Below are 26,684 nucleotides of genomic sequence, written 5' to 3'. Positions count from 1 at the left end.
AAATCTCGGTAATAAATCAAACGAAATTCCCACCTGAGGTCTGCTTTGAACAAGACATATGAAACGTAAAGTGCTAGTTGAGTACTGCTCAAAAATCTACAAGTGCGTATCGATATCATCTATTGATTTCGTGCAGTTGATTGCCACTTCAGTCACATAAAATGTAATATCGAATTCCCATACAAATATACAATACACTACAATACAAAAAACCCACCATTGAATGTGTGTTGGAGTATAAATAAATATGTAATTTTTTCTCGACTATTCACACTACAATACGTTTAAAAGAATTTCCTTCGGTAGATAACAATGAGGGAATAAATATAGTACCCACTGCGCTATCTCACATTGTGCTTTTTAAATATTTGATTCGGATTTTTTCCCTGACATTTCTTGATAGAACTGCGTTTTATATATTAAAACCACTACAAAACTTTCCCACTTTTATTTTATCTGACCAGCCGCGTTTCGTCGCTCCCGTCGTCATCAGTCTGATGATGTCAGTAACGACGAAAATTCGTCACTGATCAAATAAAATAAAAGTGCAAAAAGCTATACAATTGTAGTTTTATCAAACCTTTTTTGATATTATTGGTATCACAAGTTTTGGGGCTAGAATAGCTAGGGTGGGTCCTTGCCTTGTTCATGATGACTATCGAGCTTCTGTTAAGGGTTTATTCTTATTTATTTGTACAATCTTGCAATCTTGGAGCGCACAAAAGTATAAATGTTAAACACGGAATAGTTCCATAAGAGCCAGGCCATGCAGACGATTTATTATTCTTGTGTGCAAAACTAATTTTCAGTCGGTAAGACCTGTCGGGAGGATGATTTGTCTGCTGAATTATTCTGCGGAGAGGTGGATCTACTTCATTTTAGGATTACCAATTTTAAGCTGACTTCTCCCTTGTTTTTCGATAAAAGGTTTAATGTCAAATGTGGGTACATCATAATTTTTACTCCCATAATTTACAAATAAATTAAAAAGTGACAAGTAAAACAAAACTAAAGAAAGACTAACATGTAGAGTTAGACTCGGTTATTTGTACAAAATCGTGAACTTAAATTTTGTATGATTTAAATATTAATTGGGCTCAGCTAAAAATGCGGTGATTTTTAAAGCAAAGTTAAAAAAGTTTTAACAGTGAAATGTGTAATTGTGCTTCATTATTTAAGCATTTTTTCAGCAATAAAATGCATATAATTTATATTTGAAGCACTAATTTTGTGATTTTTCATTTTATAATTAAAATATCACTTTGTTTTAAAATTATTATATATTTATAGTGATTTTAAAACAAAGTTACATTTTAATTATAAATAAAATTCAACTAGAAAAAAAGATAAAAAGATCATATTTTGGCTTTCGTTAAAGATTTAATTATGTAAATATGTTGTCAAATAGTTGTCTCGTGGTGTAAGTTGCGAACAAGAGATACGAATTCCCGAATAATTACAAAATGAATTTAAGAAATCCCATATTTATTTTCATATTGGCCTTGTAGTTTTTGCTGTATTTTTGAAATATACCTTTTCTTTCTATTATATTTGAAGATGAGCATTTGAAAAAGGGGTTCCTGCGTATTTTTTCTTGACTTATACACGTTTTGTGACCAGCATGTATCCCATATTTTGATATCTAATTATTTCTATCGCGATATGTGTTAAATACCTCACTAGTATTGTAATATAATATAGCGTGGATATTGCAGCCAATAAGTGGTCAGAGTTGTTAAGCGTATTGAAGTCAGGGGTAATGGCTGAAACAGATCTCGACTTTGAACTTGAATTAATGAACAAGTTTGTAGGAAATGTGTTTTAATTACTAATAGTGCAAATTAACACTGAGAAACTATTCGCACGCAACCCGAGATGTCGTCTGCCACTTGAATCGTCACTCGCACTCACTTTTACAATTTAAACTTAAAATGCACTTGTATTAAAAACAAAACAAACATGAGATATGATTTTACAACACTTTGAGTGCGTCCAAATACTTGATTACAAATCTGGATTGTTATTCCAGATTTGTGAACAAGCATTTGGACACACTCAGAATGTTGTAAATAAAATTACTGGTAAATTATCCTGTCCGCCTCCGTAGTGTAATGATCAGCACGCTCGGCTACCGTTCTGGAGGTCCCGGGTTCGATTCCCAAGGGGGGGTAAAATAAATATAAGTGATTTTTTCAATGTCATATTTATTCAATACTACCCTGGACTGGTACCTGAAGCGGAGGGCTGATCATCTTTCCTTCATGTGTAAACGATCAAGATAACACTGCGTTTATATGAAGCAGTGCCCTATGCACCATTGGGGTGCGGATAAGGGTTTTATTATTATTATAAAATTATAAGCTTAAATCCGCCTTAAGTCCGCCTCCGTAGTGTAATGGTCAGCACGCTCGGCTACCATTCTGGAGGTCCCAGGTTCAATTCCCAAAGGGGGTTAAATAAATATAAGTGATTTTTTCACTGTAATATTTATTCAAAATTACCATGGACTGGTACCTGAAGCGGAGGGCTGATCACCTTTCCTTCATGTATCAACGATCAAGATAACACTGTGTTTATATGACACAGTGCCCTATGCACCATTGGGGTGCGGATAAGGGTTTTTATCATTATTATTATTAAGCTTAAATAAAAAAAAAATTCTAGGGTTTCTCAAGTTTGTGAATACCATATAATCGAGAATTCGTACCTCGCATACAAATGAAAGAGTTCCGCTTAGTAAAAAGCTTCCCTCATCCCACCATAGATGTCTCTAGTGAAGTCTAGTTAAGTCAACCACCATGTTTCGAATTTGATCAATATATCCAGAAGTTTCAAGAATTTGACCAGTGTGGTTGTCAATCGTAGGTAGAATTGGTGAATGTTACACATGTGTAAAATGATCACTTAAACGTCAGCCTATGACGGTCGTAAGCCATGTAAATGCCAAAACTTTCACATTCTTCATCATCTATGTTGAGATGTCAAAAAATAATGTATAAGATATAATGAATGCCATAAACGTAAAACGATTTATAATTTTATCTTTTTGACAACTGCTTCACTAAATTTGACGGTAAATTTTTCTGAAAAACCAAACTACTGATGTAATGTCGAGGATGAGGTATCTTGAAAGATAATTTAGGACATTTGAAAGTAATCCTAGGTAAGTTGAATCTAAAAAATACCATTATTTGAAATAGGTCTATAAAATTGCAATATCACAAGCCGTCACAAGATTCATTTATTTTTACGACGCTATTATGACGAACTATCGTGTTGTATTCCTATTACGAGTCTCAAACTCGAGACATGACGTTAATCTTTTATTTAAATTATGATTATTGATGAGCCGTGTAAACTAGGAGTTGTTTTAAAGCGACAAATTATTCTTCACAAAAAAATATTTTCGTTTAAATATAGGTACGGGTAAACTAACAATGCAGAAAAAAGAAAATGAATTATTGCGTGTCTCTACTTTAAAATCCTAGTTAGGATTTATTGTTTTCAGCTGTAAACAGTATGTAAAAAAAACTAATCCAATATATTTAAAATATCGTAGATATTTAACATAAAAAATATATTAGTCATAAAAACCGTGAAACAAAGACACACCTCCCGTATAAAACATTTATTGTAGATGTACAAATATATGTATTATTTGATACGTCAGGTAATTAATTTATTTTAAAGAGAAAATATTTCTCTTTATTTTTTAGGTTACAACTCGACTTTGTACCCTGATCATGGCTCCTGCAAGAGTGGCCAAAACGTTGTTAGATACGTTTGCAGGAAATATATTATTAAAGTTATACCTAAAAATATATATAACATTTTGAGTGTTTCCAAACCCTTGTTCACAAATCAGGGTTTCTCGACTTACATTTAGTACCTCGAGTTCGATGTTGAGATTTCATCACAAAAATATGCCTTTCAAATGAGCTTTTATATTTCTTTTTTTTTTTAAACATAATTCTGCTCGTAAAGAGAACTAAGGATTGTAATAAATATGTAACAATTCAGTATAATAAGTAGGATAAAGATGAAATTTTATATGTCCAGTGTATGTTTAGGAGACAAAAGTATAATTCATTCAATGTAAAGAGAAAATTCTCTTCACAAAATATCTAATTTCCATTTTATACCCAGAAAACCCAGCTCGGTGAAAACTATGGATTATTATACATAGAGCTGTATGATATTATGTAAGGAATATGCCTATTTTTGAGGTCCGTGTAATATTTAATGCCAGATTTTGAGAACAGATATTTTCTCGACATTATGAAATATTTTGTATCCTCATGAATGCGGTCTTATTTGATATAATAACTAAGCATTTTTTGTGTGATAAAACTGGAAAAATTAATAACTTAAACGATAATAAATAAACGATAAAGTTTGAAAATAAATAAAGGTGACGTTATTGCCCAAAGAAGCCAGAAAATATTATATATATACACAATGTTTCGATTTTTTAGTACAATTATGGGTAGAATAGTAAATACTACAAAGTATAAGAAGTGGTCACTTAGACAAGCTAACGTCAGGTCTTTATAAAATTAATTAATTTTGTTTTCACCAGAAAAAAAGTGGTGAAAACAATGTTGATTAATATTATAAAGATATAATAAAATGTGCCACAAAGTATCTGAGGAAAACATTCAAGAAATAACGACAGGTCGTACGCCAGACTTCCATATTTCCATTTCTATAAATTACTTCATCTAACATACGTTATACTTATCAAAAAATGTAGTTCTTGTAAAACATGTAAGAATGTGTTTATTGTGATATTAAATTACAGAGTGGTTATTCAATTAAATCAGTTTATAAAGCGATGACCAATTTTATAATCAGACTGGTTGATTTATTGTTTCGCAGCGATAACAGTTAAATATTATAACAAAATATGACTGTTGATTTTTTTCGTACATAAATACGTGTAAATAATATCAACAATGATAATTGGATTGAAGTATAAAATTGAAATACAATTTAATTATAATTATAGAAGCAAAGTGCTTTATACATATTATGTATTGGCAAATAAATGTTTATGTCACCTCGTAAAGCTTACTAGTGTTACCGTACTGGAGGCCCCGGGTTCGATTCCCAGGGGGGGGTCAAATAAATATAATTGAGTTTTTCACTTTAATATTACCCTGGACTGGTACCTGAAGTGGAGGGCTGATCACCTTTCCTTCATATGTTAACGATCAAGATAACATTGACTTTATATGATGCAGTGCCCTATGCACCATTGGGGTGCGAATAAGGGTTGAAAGAAGATAAAACTTACTTAAACTAAAACCAGTGATAGTGGATATTTATATATTTTTTCCACTCAATATCGTCATTTTTGTGTCTGGCCCTTACGTATATACATATGTTTTGGAAAATAAACTAGAAACACTTAAAAGATTCCAAGCTATATCTGGGGCTTATACCAACAGCGTTTATCGGCCTAGTTGGGGAGGTATTATATATACCGTAATCGCTTTGACACCTTTCTAAGTGTTACAAAGTTACGACTTTAAATCTTCCCTAAAAACTGAATGTTGGATGAATGGGTGGATGAAAACGTAAAGTCACCCCTAAATACTACTACTACCACATTGCTGATGTTAGGCTGAGAAGATGAAAAGCCTCGTTTGTCCTGACATACACTCTTTCCCTTCTCAACATCCTTGCATCTATAATACATACTTTTCAGTTACGTAATCTTGGAGATTTCTGGCTCTAATTGATGAGGTTGCGCAGAGTCTTTCTTAGCAATTCTCGTTCTGTTTTCCCATTCATATTTGATCAATTTATCTACAAACCATCTCAAAGAATCTTTATTAATAATTTCAATTACCAGTAATTCAGTCCTATATTTCATTATAGTTTGTCTAAATCAAGTATTATTATGTAATTTATATAAAAGTTATTTACTAATTTCAAGAATAAAGTTTTCATTATTTGTGTTCTATTTTTTTCTTCTTCACTTCCTTGTTCATTGATCAAGTTCTGCGTACTCTTCTGCGATATCCACCTTGAACATCGCATCTTCCTTAAGTAAGCTAACGCCAGTGTTTAGAGAAGACTTCGATAGTAACACATAAAATATTTTATTATTTTTTCAACAATTTTTTCTTTAGACAAATTCCTATATGTGATTCTCAACTAAAAATAGTTCACGCCTTGAAATGTAGGGTCAAGTGTATTACCTGTCCACATTGGTATGTTACATATCCATTATGTTTTTCAGCTGAACTAGAAAAGGAATGTTCTGTTTCCATTATATCCTAACCGTAGCGATAAGCCTTGTTAAAGAAGAAACTAAACTTTGTGATTTATTTGTAGATTTTGCAAGAACTGGAAACATTCCGCAGAAAACATAAAGGGATTTGGATTCCTGATTGTAAATAATATATTTTTGAACATTCTGTTATAAGATTTTTTGTTTTTTCTTGATTTATTGATATTTATAGTCAATTATAATTGGTTATTTGTAATTACTACGGTGTTTCAAAAACCACGCAAATATATAAATAATTTAGATAGATAGAATCGAAAGAATGAAGAGGTCCCACCTTTGCAACGATATTGTTACACAAGCTAAATAAGGCTTTTTACTATTGTGGAAACCACACTGATTCCGACAATATCTGTCCGGTCTAACGAATAGTGTTATTTGACGATTTTCAAGCTTAGCCGGCCTCTCGCTGTAGTTGAATTATTATTTCACGCAAATAATGGAATAATTTATTGATAAATTATTACATCTATATGAGTAAATTTATTTCCGTACACACTGTTTATATAAATAAATTTTGCAACTTATTATATTTATGTGATAAGTATGATTGTAGGTAGTAGAGTAAGCATTTCGATTGTAATTGTAGTGAACGAATAATCAATCGATCAAAATAATGTATTTATAAAACAATTCAGGTAAGAGTTTAACATCACACAACATCGTGACATGTTTCAATATGCCGAGATTTCAGACATCCATCCATCCAAAATAATAATGAAAAACCGATATAACAAACAGAAAATCATTAAATTTATATTAAAATAGGAATAAGTAGGAAACATCATTTATAAACTGTCGAAAATCATAATCTCATCATATCATATATCCTAAACTCTCAAATAACATAAAAAATAGCAGTGTTTTTAAGAAAACAAGAATGTGGAGTTACTTATTGCTGTTCAAATTTAAAATAACGAATTTCTACAAAGTTTTACGATCTAAATTGGGTAAATTTCACATTAAAATGCAAGCGGGTAAGGAAAAAGTCGACTGCGCCTACTTTGAAGGCAAAACACGGTGTTATAGTTAGTCGTTTAGTCGAGACGGTTAGCGTGGTGCAGACTTCTGGTATTGCGAGTACATCTGGAGCATGGCGAGATGTGTAGATCTACTCTCCAATAATATCTGTAGTGATTAATATTCCAAGGCTGTGGATTCTATATTCACATTCGGCGGATCCTCAATAACATCCAATTATTACTCCACCATGTTGTACGAACTGACACATGTACCATATACAATATATACCTCTCTCCATACATCATTTTTAAGCCTCGACTTAAAGTCATAATGTTATGCATAAATATTTTTTAATTAATACAAAATAAGGCAGGATTACAGGACACCTTTAATAATATACTAGGTATAGATATAAATTTGAAATAACAAATTTTATCGATTTTGTTGATCCGATTTTATTGTGTGGTCGAACTTTAAATTCATACAGGAACATATGTAATGTATTCAGATTATATACTAATTCTGAGTTACTCATCATTTATTAGTTTTCTAATATTTATTAAAATTTTACTAGTTATTTGAAAGATGGATGATCGCGTAAATTGAAAAGATGCATATATATATATATATATATATATATATATATATATATATATATATATATATATATATATATATACATATACATAAACATATATATATATATATATATATATATGTATATATATATATATATTTATATATATATATATATATATATATATATATATATATATATATATATATATATATATATATATATATATATATATATACATATGTATATATACATATACATATATACATATACATATACATATATATATATACATATATATATATATATATATATATATATATATATACATATATATATATATATATATATATATATATATATATATATATATATATATATATATATATATATACATATATATATATATATATACATATATATATATATACATATATATATATATATATATATATATATATATATATATATATATATATATATATATATATATATATATATATATATATATATATATATATATATATATATATATATATATATATATATATATATATATATATATATATATATATATATATATATATATATATATATATATATATATATATATATATATATATATATATATATATATATATATATATATATATATATATATATATATATATATATATATATATATATATATATATATATATATATATATATATATATATATATATATATTTATTTGCTTTATGGACAAATATTGTACCGTTCAATAAATATTCAATATTCTGGAAAATTGTTTAAGAGCGATCAAATGAAAATAACCACTGAACCTAAAATAATATTCTTTACATCTTTAAAAACAAACATAATTGTTAATACAGTATATAATAATTTTTTAATCGTTATTCCGTCAAAATTTTTATTTACAAGAGCCAAATGTTTTACATTTTGAAACTGACTTCTTCATTACCCGTGTTGCATGTCAATGATGCAACTCGAATAATGGTAAACAATTAATGAACGAAGTATAATAATAGACAACTTTCTGTTTACTTTTCTAAGTAATCTAATTAATAAATTCAAGCGTACTTATACTCGTATCCTTGTTATTAATCTATGTTTAATTTTAATTACAAATAATTTGTTATATTAAAAATGTTTCACGATTAGTACCAGCAAAAGAAAGGGTTTAAATTAGATTTTAATTGTCTTTTTTTCTGAAATAACCGCGATGAGAATCTAACCCGCGACGCCATAGCCAATTTCGAATGTCTACCCAACTACTCCACAAAATTTATTTTTATCTATCACAAAATTTGTTTTTGATATCAAAACTTTAATTTCATAGAAAATGCTTATGCAAGTGGGGTATTATCAACATCATTTGTAAAAAGTACCAATCGTTTTTAAAACAGTTTCAATATTTTTTTTGCATTATATCTTCACCAGATTTCGTTTTTTCACCGAATATGACAACTTGTAAGAGACTTTCCAATTAGTTTAATTGTGTAACCATGTGTGTTTTACATTGTGAATTTTACATACTCACGTGTATTACATTGTTTAGTTTTTTTCCATTTAATATTTAAAGCTAGTTTATAAGTACGGAACAAGTATTTTCAGTGTATCCGATATGTTTTGGAGTTTACTTATTAACTAAATGTCAAAACAAGAGGATAAAAGTTAGCAATTTAAACGTAGGATAGGATTACTAGCAATTTCACCATCTAAACTTTGGATCTGTATATCGGGGACTTTTTTTCTCGCCTAACGCTTGTATTAAATTACTGTCATATCAATATAATGCATAAATACGATAAGAAAATTTCAAATCATCATAATGTAAAAATAATGCTAATTCGGATACAGAACTTATACTAAACGTTAATTGGGTAGTAAGTAGCGAGGTAGGTATTTTTCTTATTACAGTTTATTTAGTAGTATCGGTATTATCTTTACCTGCTGACTCGGACGAGTGCCAGAGGTATGTGCGTAATCTGTAGCAGATCTATCAGCCTATATGAGAGCATACGGTCTACACTCGATTGTTTGTTATCTGTCTATACCCATAGTCTGTGTCTACGTCTGGACCACCGGTTCTCAAACACCCGTATTTAGAGATGTTTAGAAAATCGAGTCAATGGAATGCTAAAACGAGAAAGAGATTTAAAAGCAACTCATGCAGTTAAGGAAAATGCGTTCTTTACTAGGGTCAATGCCTTGAAATATTATCAAATTACTAAAGGCGTCGAAAACAGGTGTACAAGAATTTACGTGCCCTTTTTGATTTCATTCGGTTTCGGAATCTGTGTTTCCGAATTTCCGGACACCTAACCTGAGTTCAAGTTTCTGCAGCCCTGAATGCGGAAACCTTAACAAATTAAATAGTATGCTTTTAATTCTATGCGATGTCTTTAAATAGTATGCCTTACTTAATAAATACAGATGGATAATGTGAGGATCAAAATAAAGATTTATTTGCAAACTCCCGGTGGTTCAACTAAGAACAGTATGTCTTATAAATTTCTATGATTTTTTTTATGTTTTACGCATTATAGACTTTATCAATTGCAGGTATGCAATATAACATGGATGTATTTTTTTGTTTATTTAAAAGTAACCATATATTTGTTCAAACATTGAGAGCCAGTGGTATAAACCTTTATTATTGTTACTCTAAGTTCAAGCTGTAGGGATGTGCCATTATCACTCATCCATCAAGAAGTAAAACTTGCAAACTGCTATTGTCAATCTATTTTCAAAACTAAATTGGTTGTGTGGAAAACTGGTTAGGTGGTAAATTGGTTTTATTCAAATGTAATATAGTAAACGTCAAAACAAAAACCCTTTGATAAATAAACCGATCATATCCATAGTAAATAAAAAGATATTCGTCATCATTACAGCCAATCACTTTTGTTTTTATTATAAACATACATATGTCAATAATTTTCTTAGGTTGGCCTAAGCGACCTGCCTTTGAAAATAAAAATCAATTTGTGGTAGCTTGGGAGTCGAACCTAAAAAGCCTGTCAGGAGAATCAAAGTCCTTTACACTTATCACAAGACCACAACCAACCGAATTGTATGACATATTGTTTAAAAAACAAACGTTTAAAAATAAATTATGTTGATGAAGATTTAAGTATGGTAAACAATGAAATTAGTTGGCACTTATAACAATGTTTGTTGAATTACAATACAGAAGTTATGGCGCAAGAGAAATGATTGCGACAGGTGATTGTTGACAAGCAAACAACAAGAGACAATGAAGTTCAATGTTTGGGAAAAATCACAGTAAACGATAAAACATTGTCCATTAATCACGACTAGATATTTGACAAGCGGGTCCCACAAAACGGACATCTTCATGAGACGGTTTGGTAATTATTTATAAATATAATGATCAATGTGTAGATACAGGTGTTCTTGGAAAATGTATGTGACGTTTTAGCGCCATTGATCACAAAGTAACACAGAAGTGTGTGTGTTTAATACATAAAATACTAACACATTTGAAAACGGCAATGCAAAGTTTCGAAAACGATGAATTAAATCATGTTTTTTGACGAGTAACGTCTTTTCATTCTTGTACTAGAGTACAAATTACGATGCACATGAGTTGTGTTATCATAAGTTCAAACGATCGGTAATATTTATCAACGTTTATATTATTTTTTGACATCTCATCAAAGATGAAGAAGAATATGGATGTCTGGTCATTTACGGGGCTGACGACCGTCATAGGCTGGTTTAAGTGATCACTTTACACACGTGTAACATTCACCAATTCTACCCATTATTGACAACCACACTACTCAAATTCTAACGTTATCAACGTTTATTGGATTTCAAGTTTTAAAGTAACAATTATTTGTATTCAAAGTGCATCATTTGACTTGGTAATGAAGACTCCGTGCAAAAAATCGACCCCAGTATTCTACCCTTACCAGGTTAAAATTTTGCTATTGGGTTTTGATACATGTGTCCTTAAAGCGACAGTAATTTACTAGAGAATGATGATTTATAACAAGACGAAGATAGGACAGGGGCTTAAAACTAGCCATTTTTTTGTATGTAGTTTACGTTACTGCGTCAAATGATGGCAGGGATTGTGAATACTGCTAAATGAATCGCCATTTTTAAGTTGGTATATTAATGTTTAGGTTCCCTTTATCATCTACAAATTATCGGTGGATTACGGTGAATTCCAATGCTAGTTTTAATATTTTTTACATATTATCTTTTGGTATTGGCAAAAAAGGATTTATTCATAGTGCCAATATAATTTCACGCTACATGATAATTAGAATTTCCGAATGAAAAGTCCACAGTTTGAAAAATAAACTGCTTCTGCGTAAAACTGTTCAATTTTTTGAAATCAATACATTGATAGGATTGGGTACAATAAGATTACAAACTAGAAATGGAAGATGATAAACGTGACGTGTACGAAACGCACGCGTTTCTGTCACCGTAGAAACCTCTTAATTTTATTCATCTACAGGGGTTGATTGGTAAACCCTACGATTAAGTGTAAACCATATCACCTGACTCCGTTAAATTAAATACAGTATTTGTTTGTCAAGTTTTTTACTTTATGTAAATCTGCGGCGAATATGTTAACCAATTAGCCGTCAGAACTACGACGGGATGACAGCATTAACACGCAAAGCGAGTACAGCTGTTCAAATTTGTAGACTGGAGCTTCCTATTGACTTATCATAGAAACAAACCAATCTAATATACTGCTCTATTCTGCCAAATAGAAAATTGCTCTTCTTTCTCGTATCTCTATCGCGCATACGGTCGGGTAGTCAAAGAGATGGCATACATTCTATGGTATAAATCAAATTTTGGATGGCTGCTGTCGTTGAAAATATCAACTGAAAATATCCTATAGGAGGACCTATAGTATAGACATGTTCACTCAAAGGACAGTCGCTTTGTGCATTTGAAGTTGTATTATTTAAAAATGACATTTTTTCTTGTTTTTTCATTAGGTGTCAATTTTTAATGTAAAATCAGATTTTCGGGACTCTAAATCTGCTGAATTCGCCACTACCTTAAATAATGCATATTTTCAAGTTCAGATGAAAATAGTGACAATAAAACTTGTGTGAAATAAAATTTTGTTATTTTAGGTTCTGTCTCCCATAAATATATGTGTGATAATGCGGGTGAATGTCACCTATGTTCAAAAGGAATGAGCTTTATATTTCACAAATTGCTCGACTATTGGCGTAACAATCGGCCATAATTGATGAATGTATCGAAAACCTTACCGGTGTGCGGTAGGATCTTAGATCATTGCACTAGTACACGTTTCAATAATTAGGGCAATATGGATGTTAAATAATGGGCAGATTGGTGAATGTTACACCAGAATATGGCAGGTTGCAAGCCCTGGGATGCTTAGACTTCCATATACCTGTTTCATATCAAGTTGAGACATTTTGATCATATTTTTATTCCTACATTTCGGATCTGATCGAGTCAAAATATAATGTTTCGGTCAAGTTGAAAAAACAATTGAAGTTGCAAGGAAAAAAATCCTACAAATGTTGGTTACTATAATTTCAACTTAAAAGTTGAAAATATTCATAACATGAGACGTTGACTAACGTCACGGGTTCCGATTAATGAAATGTGGATTACAGTAAAGCGCTAAAAATGCAGCGAAATAATGATTTTATGCTATAAGCGATGTCTTCAAAGGTAAATTTAAATCCCACATAACACGTTTCTCCTCTTTATCATCGATATGATTTAAGAAATTATCGATGTCGCAAAATGTATGCAAGTGAGATATAATATGGAGTACCTAATGTTTAATCAGAGAGTATTACTTGAACTATAATTAATAATGATATCAAGTAAACACAATGCAGCGGATACAACTCAGTCCTGTAGTTGATTAGCACATTAGGCATACTCGTATGTATTTTACACGGCACAAGTGCAGGTACCCAACTGACTGGTATTTATAATTCATATTTAACCCTATATGTCAATTGTTATATATACAAAATTGATAATTGAAATGGAACAGATAATAAAAAAGCACTTTCGCTATTAACAGAGTTATAAAAAATAATTACTATTTTTATTTGTTATTTTAAATTCACTCATAAATATTTTAATGACAAATACGGCAAAACCCAAGTATAAAAGAAATCGAAATGAATTTGGACTAATATATATTTTTTCCTGAATCGTAATTTAAAGGTGAGAAAAGTTTTAAAACTAAACTTAGAGGGCTTCGGTAGTATTATGATTATATTAAAAATATATATTCACGAAACTCGCTTATATCAAAACTACACGGACATGGTCATTTTTCGCTGTATGTTCACGATAATGTAAGTATTTGTTTTATGATATAAATGCTTAGAATACACTCGTCTTTTAAAGGTACAAATAAAACAATATGTTTTGAAAAATGAAGTTTATATTTAATGTACGTAATTTACTTTACGAGTAGATGAAATTTTCAAAACCGTTTTATTTTCCACTAATTACGTCTACACTAGGTATGGGAGGGTTAACTTATACGTAAGTACAGGTAAACAAACATATGACTATTTTATTTATACCGGTCAGGTGAAAGTATTTCCATAAAAATAGTGTTGTGTTATGGTAAAAGTACTTCATTTTGCTTTATATTACATCTGTGCGTTTGGTATGCGAATGCGAAGTATTGATCAGTTGCAAATATTTCTTATGTTCCATGAAATATCTGGATTCCAAAGGGTTTTAATTATTATCTTTGTCTTTTTTCGCAAATTTGTATTGTCGTCGAGAGAGACATTTTAAATTTTAAACTTACACTTTTTAAATTTTAAATTTACACTTTTTTTTAAATTATGGCTCACCATCTTTTATTCGAACTTTTAATTAATACTTAAATTTGTATAAATTAAAATCGATTTAATGTCATATTGTTGTTTAAATTAAAAAAGAATTAAAGAATCAACCCGACATTTTATTTACAAGGATAAATAAATAATTTATAACTTAATGTATTATATAATGTAGATTATAGATAGCGAGGCATCGTACCAAAACCTTTCAGACCCGAAATCTATAAACCTACCGTATGTATTGTTGAAATCATCAACTAATAAAATGTAATACGTATTTCTATTCTAGTTCAAAACAGTTAAAAAATATACTATTCTTGTAAATGAAATTAAGTAGTAAAATATGTATAACTGTTTATGACCTGATAAAGAAATCGTTTCAATTTAATAAATTATTTTTTATTACATATCGTTCCGCACTTTTAATGTCTTCAATAACAGTTAATTATCGTGTTAATATATATTTGTAATAACTGTAATATCGCTTAAATAGTTTTTTAATGATATTAAATCACATTTCTCCACAAATGCTAGATTTATCCTCAGAGACATTCTTATCAAGATATATTACAATAGTCTCAATACAAAAGAAACATTTTTTATAAGAAGTAAATATGACTGGGCATATGACCTGCCATCGGCTAATTCAAATAGTCTATTTATACAGTCTATAACTTTCGGTATCCCATCCATAATTTAATAACCATATATTCATCATAAAGTTTGATATCAATCTTTTGTGGATTTATATTAAGCATTTGTATACAAATATTTGAACAAAGCGAAAATGAAATTTATGTATTGAATTTCTTGTACAGAATACATTTACATTGGCTGGGTTATTGCTATAGAATAATACTTTCTAACTAACCAAATATAGACTAGAAATAGTGGTCACGTTATACATCTGTTTACAATTACTGGGTAGATAGTACTTGAAATAATCATAAGTTATAAGGGGTTGGTGAATGAATCAATTAAGCTAAGAACAACACGGGGAGTAGAACTACTAGTAGGTGAGGATGATATGATGAACAAATGGGGTTATAAACCTAACATTTGTATATAGAAATGTATTGAAACGTTTCGTGAAGGTGAACAGAGAAGTTTCATTTTTCACGTGGAGATGCGGTTCATTCCATGTCTGGACAGTATAAGTAATTGCTGAAGAAAGACATGTTGTGAGGAAGAATAGAAAGTGTTCTCTCCTCAGAAACGGATATATGTACTATAATTGGAAAGGTATATGGTACATGTATATAGCTTACATTATGTTTTGGTGCAATAAGTGATAAATTAAACACGTTTATGTGCTGATTGGAAAGAAATTTTTTAATTTATAACTATATATTTAAAAAAATGGTTAAATCATTGATTTTGTGGTCAGTTATGACAAAACAAAACATTATATGTATAACCGGTTTCGAGATGTACCTGTCTAGATGATCACTTCACCTGCATGCAAACAACACTTCACGTTACTACCATAGTACTATTAACACAAAATATTAATGAAATGCGTTTTTGGTCGACCAAAATAAGTTGCTCTTCAAATCGACCAAAATTGCATGTGATTAAGATTTTGTTTAATTGTATGTGTGTTATGGTAGTGTTGTTGGCATGCTGGCATGGTGATTGTCCTCACGAAGGGATGTGTACGTTTTAAAACCGATAGACTAAGATCTCGGTGAGTGGTTGTTTACTCAAATTACTAATGTGTAATGTCATAACTGACCAAAAAGATAATTTAACATTTTGCCAACTCAAAATAGAAAATCAACAATAAAAACTGGAAAACTGGATATTTATAGGGCTTACGACCTTTCATAGGCTGGTTAAGTGAAGTGAAGTGAAGTGAAGTGCAGCATTCACCATTCCACCCATGATTGACAATAACACCACCTAATTTTTTGGAACTCCTAGACATTTCGTAATTCTCATGATGCGTTACGAGTAGGTCTACTGGAGCCATCTTTGGCTAGTTCGAGAAAGCTTTTCTTTAGCAGAGACCCACTTATTTAGATGTTTGTATTTGGATACACTCAAAATGTTGTTTAATTTTGATTCAAACACAGATTGTGCGGAATTCAAACGGACATTCGTTTGAAAATGCCAAAACTAGGTGAAACAATTGTCACAATATTCATTTTGATGTGTTTTTGTTAATAAAATACAACTTAGTACACTCAAAAAAATTTGTGTTTGATTTAAAATTAATACATAAATTAAAATGGAGTTCTAAAAATTAAATGCAAAATCAATAAATAAAAATCAAAATGTTGTGATGAAATTTTAGTTCAGTGACATAAGATAATACATTATTTATTAAGTGTCTATAATTTATTAATTAAAATAACATATTTTATGTTCTACATATTTATGATTATTTGGAATACGCGACATGCGGTGACGATAAATAAAATTCAACAAAATCCGCACTCTGAATGATATCCGGTTTATTGTTTCCGCTTCTGTGAAATGACAGTCCTCGCGAGAGTGTGTACCTAAGTGTTTCAATAAGAAAACGACCAATCACTCATTTGTTATTCAATCTCTATCACACGACACGTATTGTTGCCATGTCTTGGATCGACATGTGTAAGAAAATATTTTTTTTCTACCGAGATTTGCAGTTGCCAAAATGAAGGATAGGTACGAGAAAAAAAAATTATGTCACGTAAAATGATCTGTGTGTTTTATTTTAATCCATCTTTATGAATTAGGTTAAAAAAATTAAAAAAATAAAATATGAGAGAGAAAGAAGATAAAGGATTCACTACGAAAAAAAAATCAAAAGCGGTCTTAATGTAAAAGTTAATTTAAAAAAAAAAATATATAATGGGTAAGTCTTTATCAATTACTTTGCTCATTTGTAAATTTTCAAGATTATCTTTACAAAGAATCAAGCTTATCTTTCATTTGAATAATAAAACTAACTAACCATTACGCCGCTTCCCCGTAGGGGTAGGCAGAGAGAAAAGAACGCCACACCACATTCATTGCAAAAATTCTTCGCCTCTTCTACGTTCATGCATCTCCTCATAAGAATGATATTTTTTATTTTATATTAAATACCGTAGCAAATTCACTTTTGTTCTCATTTGAACTAATGATGGAATGGTTATTATGAAACCGGTAGTCTTAAAGTAGTATAGTATTTGTAAGTGGTATTACACCAAATGAACGATGAATGACACGGAGAGTGTTATATTATATTACCTTACCGCAAAGTTAAGAATGCTTTTAATATACTAAAATATAAAATATTTTTATAAAAATAAAAAAAAAAACTAATGAATTCGGTTGCCATGTCCTTGTGGGATTTGGGTACTAGTCAAGTACAGCTGTACCAAGCAGACTCATTTTTATTGGTCTATTCATGTGACAAAAAAATGGAATAAGTTATTAAGCAGTTTGCTGTATATGTGTATATACATATGTACTCATATAGCTGTACAAGGCATTGTGTAACTAAAAATATTACACGTGGATGGGTTTCAAAATATCTGGCAAATTTAAGATTTTCATTGAATAAATTGAGTTGAGTTGACTAGCCTTGCGAAATAAAAATGTAAAAATCGTTTACGTTCTATTGCATTATTTTGATTCAAAATAAGTTTAAGGGATAAATTGAATGGTGGAACTCAGCCGGTGCGAACTGCGAACAAAATTTTTAAGAGTTCGCCGAACCGGTCCTTAACCCTTTGTTGTCACCCAATATTTCAAGTGAGATCATGTATCGGAGCACGCTCGGTTTACTTGGTCGGTCAACTTGTGAAAATATTTGAACTCACGAAGAGAAAAAAATGTTGAAAAAGGTAAAAAAAAATTGTGGTGAAATTCAGCTAAGTTATTGCACTCATTAAAAAGAATATGGTGAAATATATTCGCTTCAAAAATGTACAAGTAAACATTTTTTTCCTTTCTATAGCTTGCCAGACTCCCACAGGGCCAGAAGGAGATAGAAACATTTAATACGTAAAAAAAACTTTTTTTATGGTGGGAGGAAGGGGTAGGGGTAAGGGTAAAGGGCGAACCGGTTCTTGAAAAAATTTAATCCTATCACTGTATAGATTCCAATTTGAATATATATTATAATTAATAAACAAACAAAAAAATACGGTCTTTTAGAGAAAACCTAGAAAATAATGATCATGTCTGTTCCATGACATAATCAGTAAAATGTATGTATATTGCTTCAGGCAAATCAAGGCACAAAATACATATAATTAAATGCATATAGAAGCGATGTCAGCATCCCCCTTTACTGTAGCAACTATCCTCATTATAATTCATGTACATATTTTTTTCACGAAGGCATGTATATTTTTTTCTAAATATTAATTTAATATCAATATTATCTTGAAGTAAGTATGGTATTTTCAATGCTTGTGTTTATCTATTAATTTACTTTAAATTAAATTAAACCCTTATCCGAACCCAATGGTGCATAGGGCACTGCGTCATATAAACGCAGTGTTATTTTGATCGTTTACACATGAAGGGAAAGGTGATCAGACTTCAGCTTCAGGTACCAGTCCAGGGTAATATTGAATAAATATTACAGTGAAAAAATCACTTATATTTATTTTACCCCCCTTGGGAATCGAACCCGGGACCTCCAGAACGGTAGCCGAGCGTGCTGACCATTACACTACGGAGGCGGACTGTTACTGCGGAAATTTACTTTATCCGTATAAAATGTGAATTGGTAGTTTCGATTAGAAACTAACTATCACGCCGCTTTTCCGCAGGAGTAGGCAAAGAAAGTAGAACGCCACACTACTCTGTCTTTGCAAACATTCTTCGCCATTTCCACATTCATGCATCTCTTCATACATACATACCCGTTAATTATTACATCTCCTGACCTGACTACTTTTAAGTATTTGACAAAGCTGATCATGCCAAGTTTTCCTCAGTCTTGCTCTGCTCCTTTTCCCAACTACATTCGCCTAATAAATTTATTTTACCGTTCTTTCCTCACTCGTTCATTTCACATGTCCAAACCATGTCAACACATCTAACTTGATATAATGGTTTCATTAATTGATTCGGGAGTCACTTTGTGGTAAAACCTATCCACTTTTATTACAATTTTACTAAGTAAATACCACTATTTCTTAAACTCTATTGTGACACGTGTTTCGATGCATTCCATATCATATGGTGTTTGTAAATGATGCGGGATGCATCGAAACACGTGTCAAAGTAAATTTTAAGAAATAGTGGTATTTACTAAGTATTATTTTCATTAAAAAATAATATTATGGCTCTGCATTATTCTAATTTATGTTTTAATTTTTAAATCAAACACATATTTTTTTATTTTTTTATTTCATTATTCCACAATTCGAACAAGTATCATTCACCGTTTTGCGGCACATTCGTCTGAGGGATTACATTTGGACTGCATTCAGTTTATTTTCATTCTTCTTTTGGCAAGTTCATGCTTTGTTTTCGTACATTAGCGTTGGATCCAGGACTGTAAGATTCAATTAGTCCATGAAATATTTTTGTCTGCCTCCGTAGTGTAGTGGTCAGCACGCTCGGCTACCGTTCTGTAGGTCCCGGGTTCGATTCCCAGGGGGGTTCAAATAAATATAAGTGATTTTCCACTGTAATATTTATTCAATATTACCCTGGACCTGAAGCGGAGGGCTGATCACCTTTCCTTCGTGTGTAAAAACGATCAAGATAACACTGCGTTATATGACGCAGTGCCCTTTGCACCATTTGGGTGCGGATAAGAGTTTTATTATTATATTATTATTATTATATTATTTTTTTACGTGCGTAATGATTCATATTTGTTACATGAATATATCGCTCACTTCTTTCAACAACGTCACAAATCAAAAAACTTCAGGAGATCAGGATATCATTTTTAAAGTTTAAGGAGATCATTTTTAAAGTTTAAGAATACAAGAAATGTATTAAAAATAAATATAAAGCCACTTATTGAACTTTTTACTGTGCAACAGATCTTTTGAGTTAAAACCTGAAGGTATTTTCTCCATTTGAAAAATATTAAGCATATTTAAAAAAAACATTAAACAATACATTTTTTTCGAAAACAACACTTTCTGCCCTGTAGCGGGTAAATATTAAGTTAAAAATATGCCGCTTTTGTTGGGTATATAGTACATTTTCTGGGTATTCCGAAAACATGCACAACTGAAAATTTACGATTTTTGATATATGACGTTGTTGAAAGGAGTGAACGATATATGATTTAAGAAAATGGTCTAAGTAAGGGCGAAGAATAAAAAATAATATGACGATTAATTTGTCAAATTTATTTTACATGATAATTAATTAAAATAATTATTATTCCGAAGAAGGTGTTAAATTGTTGAAATATGTAAGTACTTAAAAATTCCACGAATCTTCGTTAGCGTTTGAATCAATTTTGAATCAGCGCGAATCGATTTCTTTGTAGGTATTATATGAATATTTATGTATGTTAACTAAAAGTATTACCAGTCACAACACAGGCATGACTACTAAAGTATTTCTTCGGGGTAAATGGAATTATGAACAGGGACATAAATTTTAATTTATGCCTTGGAGAAGACAAAGTACCAAAACATTTTGCTAATTTAACATATTGTATATTACTAGTAAAGCAAACATCACTCAGTTTTACTGCAGAGATAGGCAGAGAGAATGGAACGCCACACGTGTCTGTCCTAACCTATTTTCCTTAACCTGGATACTCTAATACAACATGCCTTTCGATTAAGTAGGCATTTGACGTATCAGGTTTTAGTTTTGATGGATGTTAAATACTTATTTTACCATTCGCACATCTATCATGCATTGTTTTGCCCCAAATTTGTCTAAGAGATCGCATTTCATCCTTCTTTTGCCAACTCCATGCTTCACTTCTATACATTTGAGTTAGAACCAGGATTCCGTTTAGAACCGCCAGTTTTTCAGTGCATCATTCACTCTGTTCCCAGCATCCACTCCTTTCTATATCTTTATCAATCTTTCCATCCCTTGAAAACATACTTCTCAAGTGTACAAAATCATCTACCTGTTCCACCATTTACCAATATTTCACACCCAGATTTACATTCATCTCTTTCGAAAACCATAATTTTGGATTTGCCAACATTCATCAGCAAATCACTTTCCTTACACACATCATACATTTTTGTCACCAACGCCTGCAGGTCTTGTCTGCTATCGGCAAGAAGAACAACATCGTCAGCATACAAAAGGCAACAGACGTTCAAATTATTCATTCTATATCCAATATTTTAATCTTTCAATTCTTTCAAGCTATTATGCAATTATTAAATAAATTTCATGGAATTGCTAAGCAGTATTTCTAGATTTATTGAAATACCGTGATAACTTCATTGAAAAGTGTATTTTATTAGCTTCTGAAATTTATTTTTTCATTTAATCTATAAAAATAGGTAATTCTGAAATCGTTTATAGAACCCATTTTTAATTTATCATTTAACTGGTGAACGTAATGTTGTCAAATGATTGAATAATCGTAATAGGAATCAGAAAAACTTATAATCCTTGCGGTTACAAATGTACATGTTCTTTAAAAGATTCCCCATCACGATTTGTTGAAAACAGATGGACTTGAATTTGCAGCATACATTGTAGTAGCAATGAATATGTTGTTTGTAATAAAATAATAAAATTTATTGTTCTTGTGAATATTTATCTACCTAGCTTATTAATTATTGCAACATCTTATGTAATAATTTAACGCTTTAATTATGCAATTTTATATTTGATTTAATAATAATAGTCATGCTTACGATTCAACCGGTAATATTTTAATATCTGGTTTGTGTATAGAATCTGTCACCACTAATAAGATGCTGTAAACACCATCTTATATTAAAACATGAGGTGGCAGGGAATTAATATTACACAATATTTCATGCCACGTGATTTCAGATTAAAGTAGAGATAATACTGTTAACGACCGGTTAATTAAGCTAGTGTTTACCACCTTTCAATGAAATAAATCGATCAAAAATAATGATTAAAAAAATTATATTATTAATTTTGAATACTTGATTTAAGGTTTTCTGCCCATTTAATAGTCTAATTGAATTTTCACGGAGGAAAATAAATTCCGATGCACTTTTCTGTTGATAAGAACGTATTTATTGAGGAAATGCCTATGTCACGTAGTAAAACCATTTCTGTTTGATTTTAAAGACAAAGTATCAGCACTATCGATTACACAATAGATGATTTCTAAAATTTTAAAACTTAAAACATTAATTTAAAAGCAGTAGAGGAAGATGTGAAAAGAATTGACGGTTAATAAAAGTAGCCCATAACAAGTCTTTGTTTTTTAACCGTATGAAAGTATATTCTATACCACGTACACAATTCTTGTTAATTGATATTTTTATTTCCTGATTTCCTCAAAACACATAAAATAAAAATGTTACACTTCAAATACATTTTTTCAGAAACGAGTTTATTTGAATTTTTTGAATTAATAGAAGTCACAAATACCTAATATGTTTATTGAAATAGTATACTGGTTCAAAAATTAAAGCTTTAGGGCATCATAGCTCTTTTTACAGTTTTAATGTATATCTTAGCCATGTAGAAAGTAAATTTAATATTATTTATCGCACTCTCAAATAATGTTAAAGAATGTATATTTTCGTCGTATAAAATTTGCTTCATGTTTGTGTAATTATTTATATTATGAATGAAATATGATAAGAAATATTAATTATTATTTCAACAAGTCTTGACAGACGACAAGACGTCGACGCCGGTCAATATAGACAAAACAAGGTTAATTATCAATAACTAGAGCGAATGGCTTAATCATGTATCAGATGTGAATTCATCTTATACAAAACTATATGTTTCAATTAACTAAATCACAATCCAGCCTATCCATACTGGAACAACGAGTAGGTAACACAAAATACGCAATAAATGGGATTTAACTACTATACATAGTTGCTAAGCATCTTATAGATTTGAAATATTACATAACATAGTGTAATGGCAATCTCATTTGGTTACTATGCGAGAGGTCCCAGGTTCAATTTTCGATTTCTGAAAGATTCTACAAGACAAACTTGTTTAACAATCTGATGCAACAATATTCTGTACTAACCTATGATTTATAAAGTTTGGTTGTGGAAATAAAAGATTTAAATGTCGTTTTAATTTAGGTGTCGGGTTGTGGTCCTGTGGTTAGTGTTGCGGACTCTCGAGTCAGAGCTTCTGGGTTCGAACCCACTCTATCACAATTTGATACTTCTACAATAATACTGAGCCGCTTAGGCTGACAGAAACAGTATGAAATTCAAGTATTTTTATAAATAATAAAAACACAAATATTTCTTAAAAAAAATATATCACACATTTACACGAAATTACTTATTTTGGTGAAATGATGGTAACAATGAAAAATTATTCCATCAAGAAATTCATTTCGCCATATTTTGAAAACAATACTCGTTTTATGTTTTAAATTGTTTATTATTTAAATTATCACGTTTTATTAATTACATTTTTAATTATTTTATGTCCTTCTCTATCCCACTATTTTTGTGATATGATGGTGACATTCGTATGGAATATTATTGCATTCAAAAACCAATTTCGCCATATGTTGAAAAAATATTAGTTTCATATTTTAAAATTTAAATTTCACGTTTTATAGATCAAAGTATTTTTTATTACGATTAATTATCCTTCTCTATCCTACATTTTTGGTGAAATGATGGTGACATTCGTATGAACAATTATTCCATCAAAAATTAATTTCGCCATAAAAATAATATTAGTACTATATTTAAAATTGTTTAGTTAAGGTTTTATAAATCAAAGTTTTTAATTATAATTAATTGTTTATTGATTTGGCGTTTTGATTTGTAGAACTCCATTGTAATTTGTAGTTTCGCCTAGTTATGGATTTATCAAACGAAATCGTTATCAAAAATTCGTTTGATAATGCCATAACTAGCCGAAACAATTGCCACAATATTAATTTTTATGTGTTTTTGTTAATAAAATGCAACTAAGTAGACTCAAAAAATCTGAGTTTGATTTAAAATTAATACACAAAATAATTCATTATCCTTCTCTATCCTACATTTTTGGTGAAATGATGGTGACATTCGTATGAAATATCCCATCAAAAAATTAATTTCACAATATGTTGAACAAAATATTTTAAATGATTAATTTTACGTTTTATTAATCAAAGTTTTTAATTTAATTAATTATCCTTCTCTATCCTTCATTTTTGGTGAAATGATGGTGACATTCGTATAAAATACCCCATCAAAAAATTAATTTCACAATATGTTGAAATTTTTTTTAAAATTGTTAATTTCACGTTTTATAAATCAAAGTTTTTAATTATAATTAATTATCCTTCTCTATCCTTAATTTTTGGTGAAATGATGGTGACATTAGAATGAATATTACATCAAAAAATTAATTTCACCATATGTTGAAAACAGTATTATGTTTTAAATGATTTATTTCACGTTTTATAAATCAAAGTTTTTAATTATTACTTATCCTTCTCTATGTCCTTGCCAATAATCAACATAAAAATGTGTTACAAAAGTTCTACTTTTTATTGTACAGAACTTTACAGTTTCATGGTCAGGTACGGGATGTCTATATAATACTTTTATGAGGCCAAAATTTGAAACGGTGCTCCCATTGTAGAAAAAGAACAGATTTTCTTAGGCCAGTATCTAAGTCGTTCACAAAAGCCTTGAAATTGATTTTCCTCACTGCCAATACGTTAATTTAATTGAAATTTTTATAATGAAACGTATGTTTTCGAGGATTATTAGTTTTCCCGCGCAAAATAAAACTCCGCAGCGGCACTTGGAGCTGCATACATGAATGCGATTAAAAATTTTTTTTCGCGAGTTTCGGCCTATAAATATCACGAATAAGATTCTGAAATTACGTTCAAATCATTTAATCATTTATTTCACCATAAAATGCAACATTTTCATGACAACGCTCTGCTAAGAGAGTAAGAGTACGAACATGGTACGGGGTAGTTTCCTAGAAGTACGGGGTAGTAAGAGAAGAGAAGAAGAGTGGTCCTACCTGAAACTGCTGCAGGGGTGGATGACCCAGTGGCCGGCGGCCTTCTGGCGGATCCTCTCCTTCATGAGCGCCTTCTTGGAGCCGAAGAGCTTCATGGCCAGCTTGTTGTCCGTGGGCTGGAAGAGCGCCTGCAGGTGGTTCTTCAAGAAGCTCTGCTTGGGGTCAGGGGGCCCGGGGGGCGCAGCCTCGACGGGCGTCCCGTAGAGGGAGACCTCGTCGAAGTGCACCTTGCCGGTGCTGCCCTGGTGGTTCTTGGCCGCCATGTCGGCGTCGCCTAGCAGCAGCGTCTCGTCATCGAGCGCGGTCACCAGGCTGTCGGTGCAGCACGTGTTCGTGTTGTCCAGCGAGACCCGTACACTGGCGCAGCCGGCGGCCGACTGGGAGGCCAGCTGCTCGTCCGAGTGCGCCGCCCCCGCGCGCCCGCCAGCGCGCCGCGCCCCGCCGCCGCCCCCGCCCCCGCCAACACCCCCGCCCCTGCGCAACAAAGGGAGACACCGCATTTACCAACAACTCTTTCTAACAACAATCGCAACATTCTACATATTAATTATTTATTTAAAACAAAATATATCAATAAACCTACATAAAAAATATAAAAGGAAAACCTATCCAAAAAATGTAAAAAAAAGTGGGGAAAAAATGTGTTCGAAATATTTAGTCCAGAGAAAAAAATCTAATGAATGAACATTATTGCAGTGATTAAATAAGCTAATAACGAACATATATTTATGTATTTCTTTTTCTTTTAACCCTTATACGCACCCAATGGCGCAAAGGGCACTGCATCACACTAACGCAGTGTTATCTTGAACGTTAACACACGATGAAAAGGTGATCAGCCATCCGCTTCAGGTACCAGTTCAGGGTAATATTGAATAAATATTAGAGTGGAAAAATG

The 26,684-nt window shown here is 30.9% G+C and overlaps 1 protein-coding gene across 6 annotated transcripts in view; it reads right to left on the bottom strand.

Annotated features, from left to right (window-relative positions):
* The window catches only part of Ih (hyperpolarization activated cyclic nucleotide gated potassium channel Ih), a 103,606-nt gene extending 77,441 nt beyond the window's left edge, over positions 1-26,165 (bottom strand). For all 6 annotated transcript variants that reach the window (XM_088276424.1, XM_088276433.1, XM_088276437.1 and 3 more), the window contains exon 1: positions 25,787-26,165. In XM_088276424.1, the coding sequence (XP_088132550.1) occupies positions 25,787-26,049 (263 nt within the window). In that variant the 5' untranslated portion in view covers positions 26,050-26,165. The remainder of the gene's footprint in view (positions 1-25,786) is intronic.
* Between the last annotated feature and the right edge of the window lie 519 nt (positions 26,166-26,684).

This window comes from Brachycentrus maculatus, unplaced genomic scaffold (genome assembly GCF_059751285.1).
Source record: "Brachycentrus maculatus isolate JH-2025_06_01 unplaced genomic scaffold, ASM5975128v1 h1tg000038l, whole genome shotgun sequence".
Lineage (NCBI taxonomy): Eukaryota > Metazoa > Arthropoda > Insecta > Trichoptera > Brachycentridae > Brachycentrus > Brachycentrus maculatus.
Note: the sequence above shows the minus strand (reverse complement) of the source record. Positions and strands in the feature narration are given on the sequence as shown.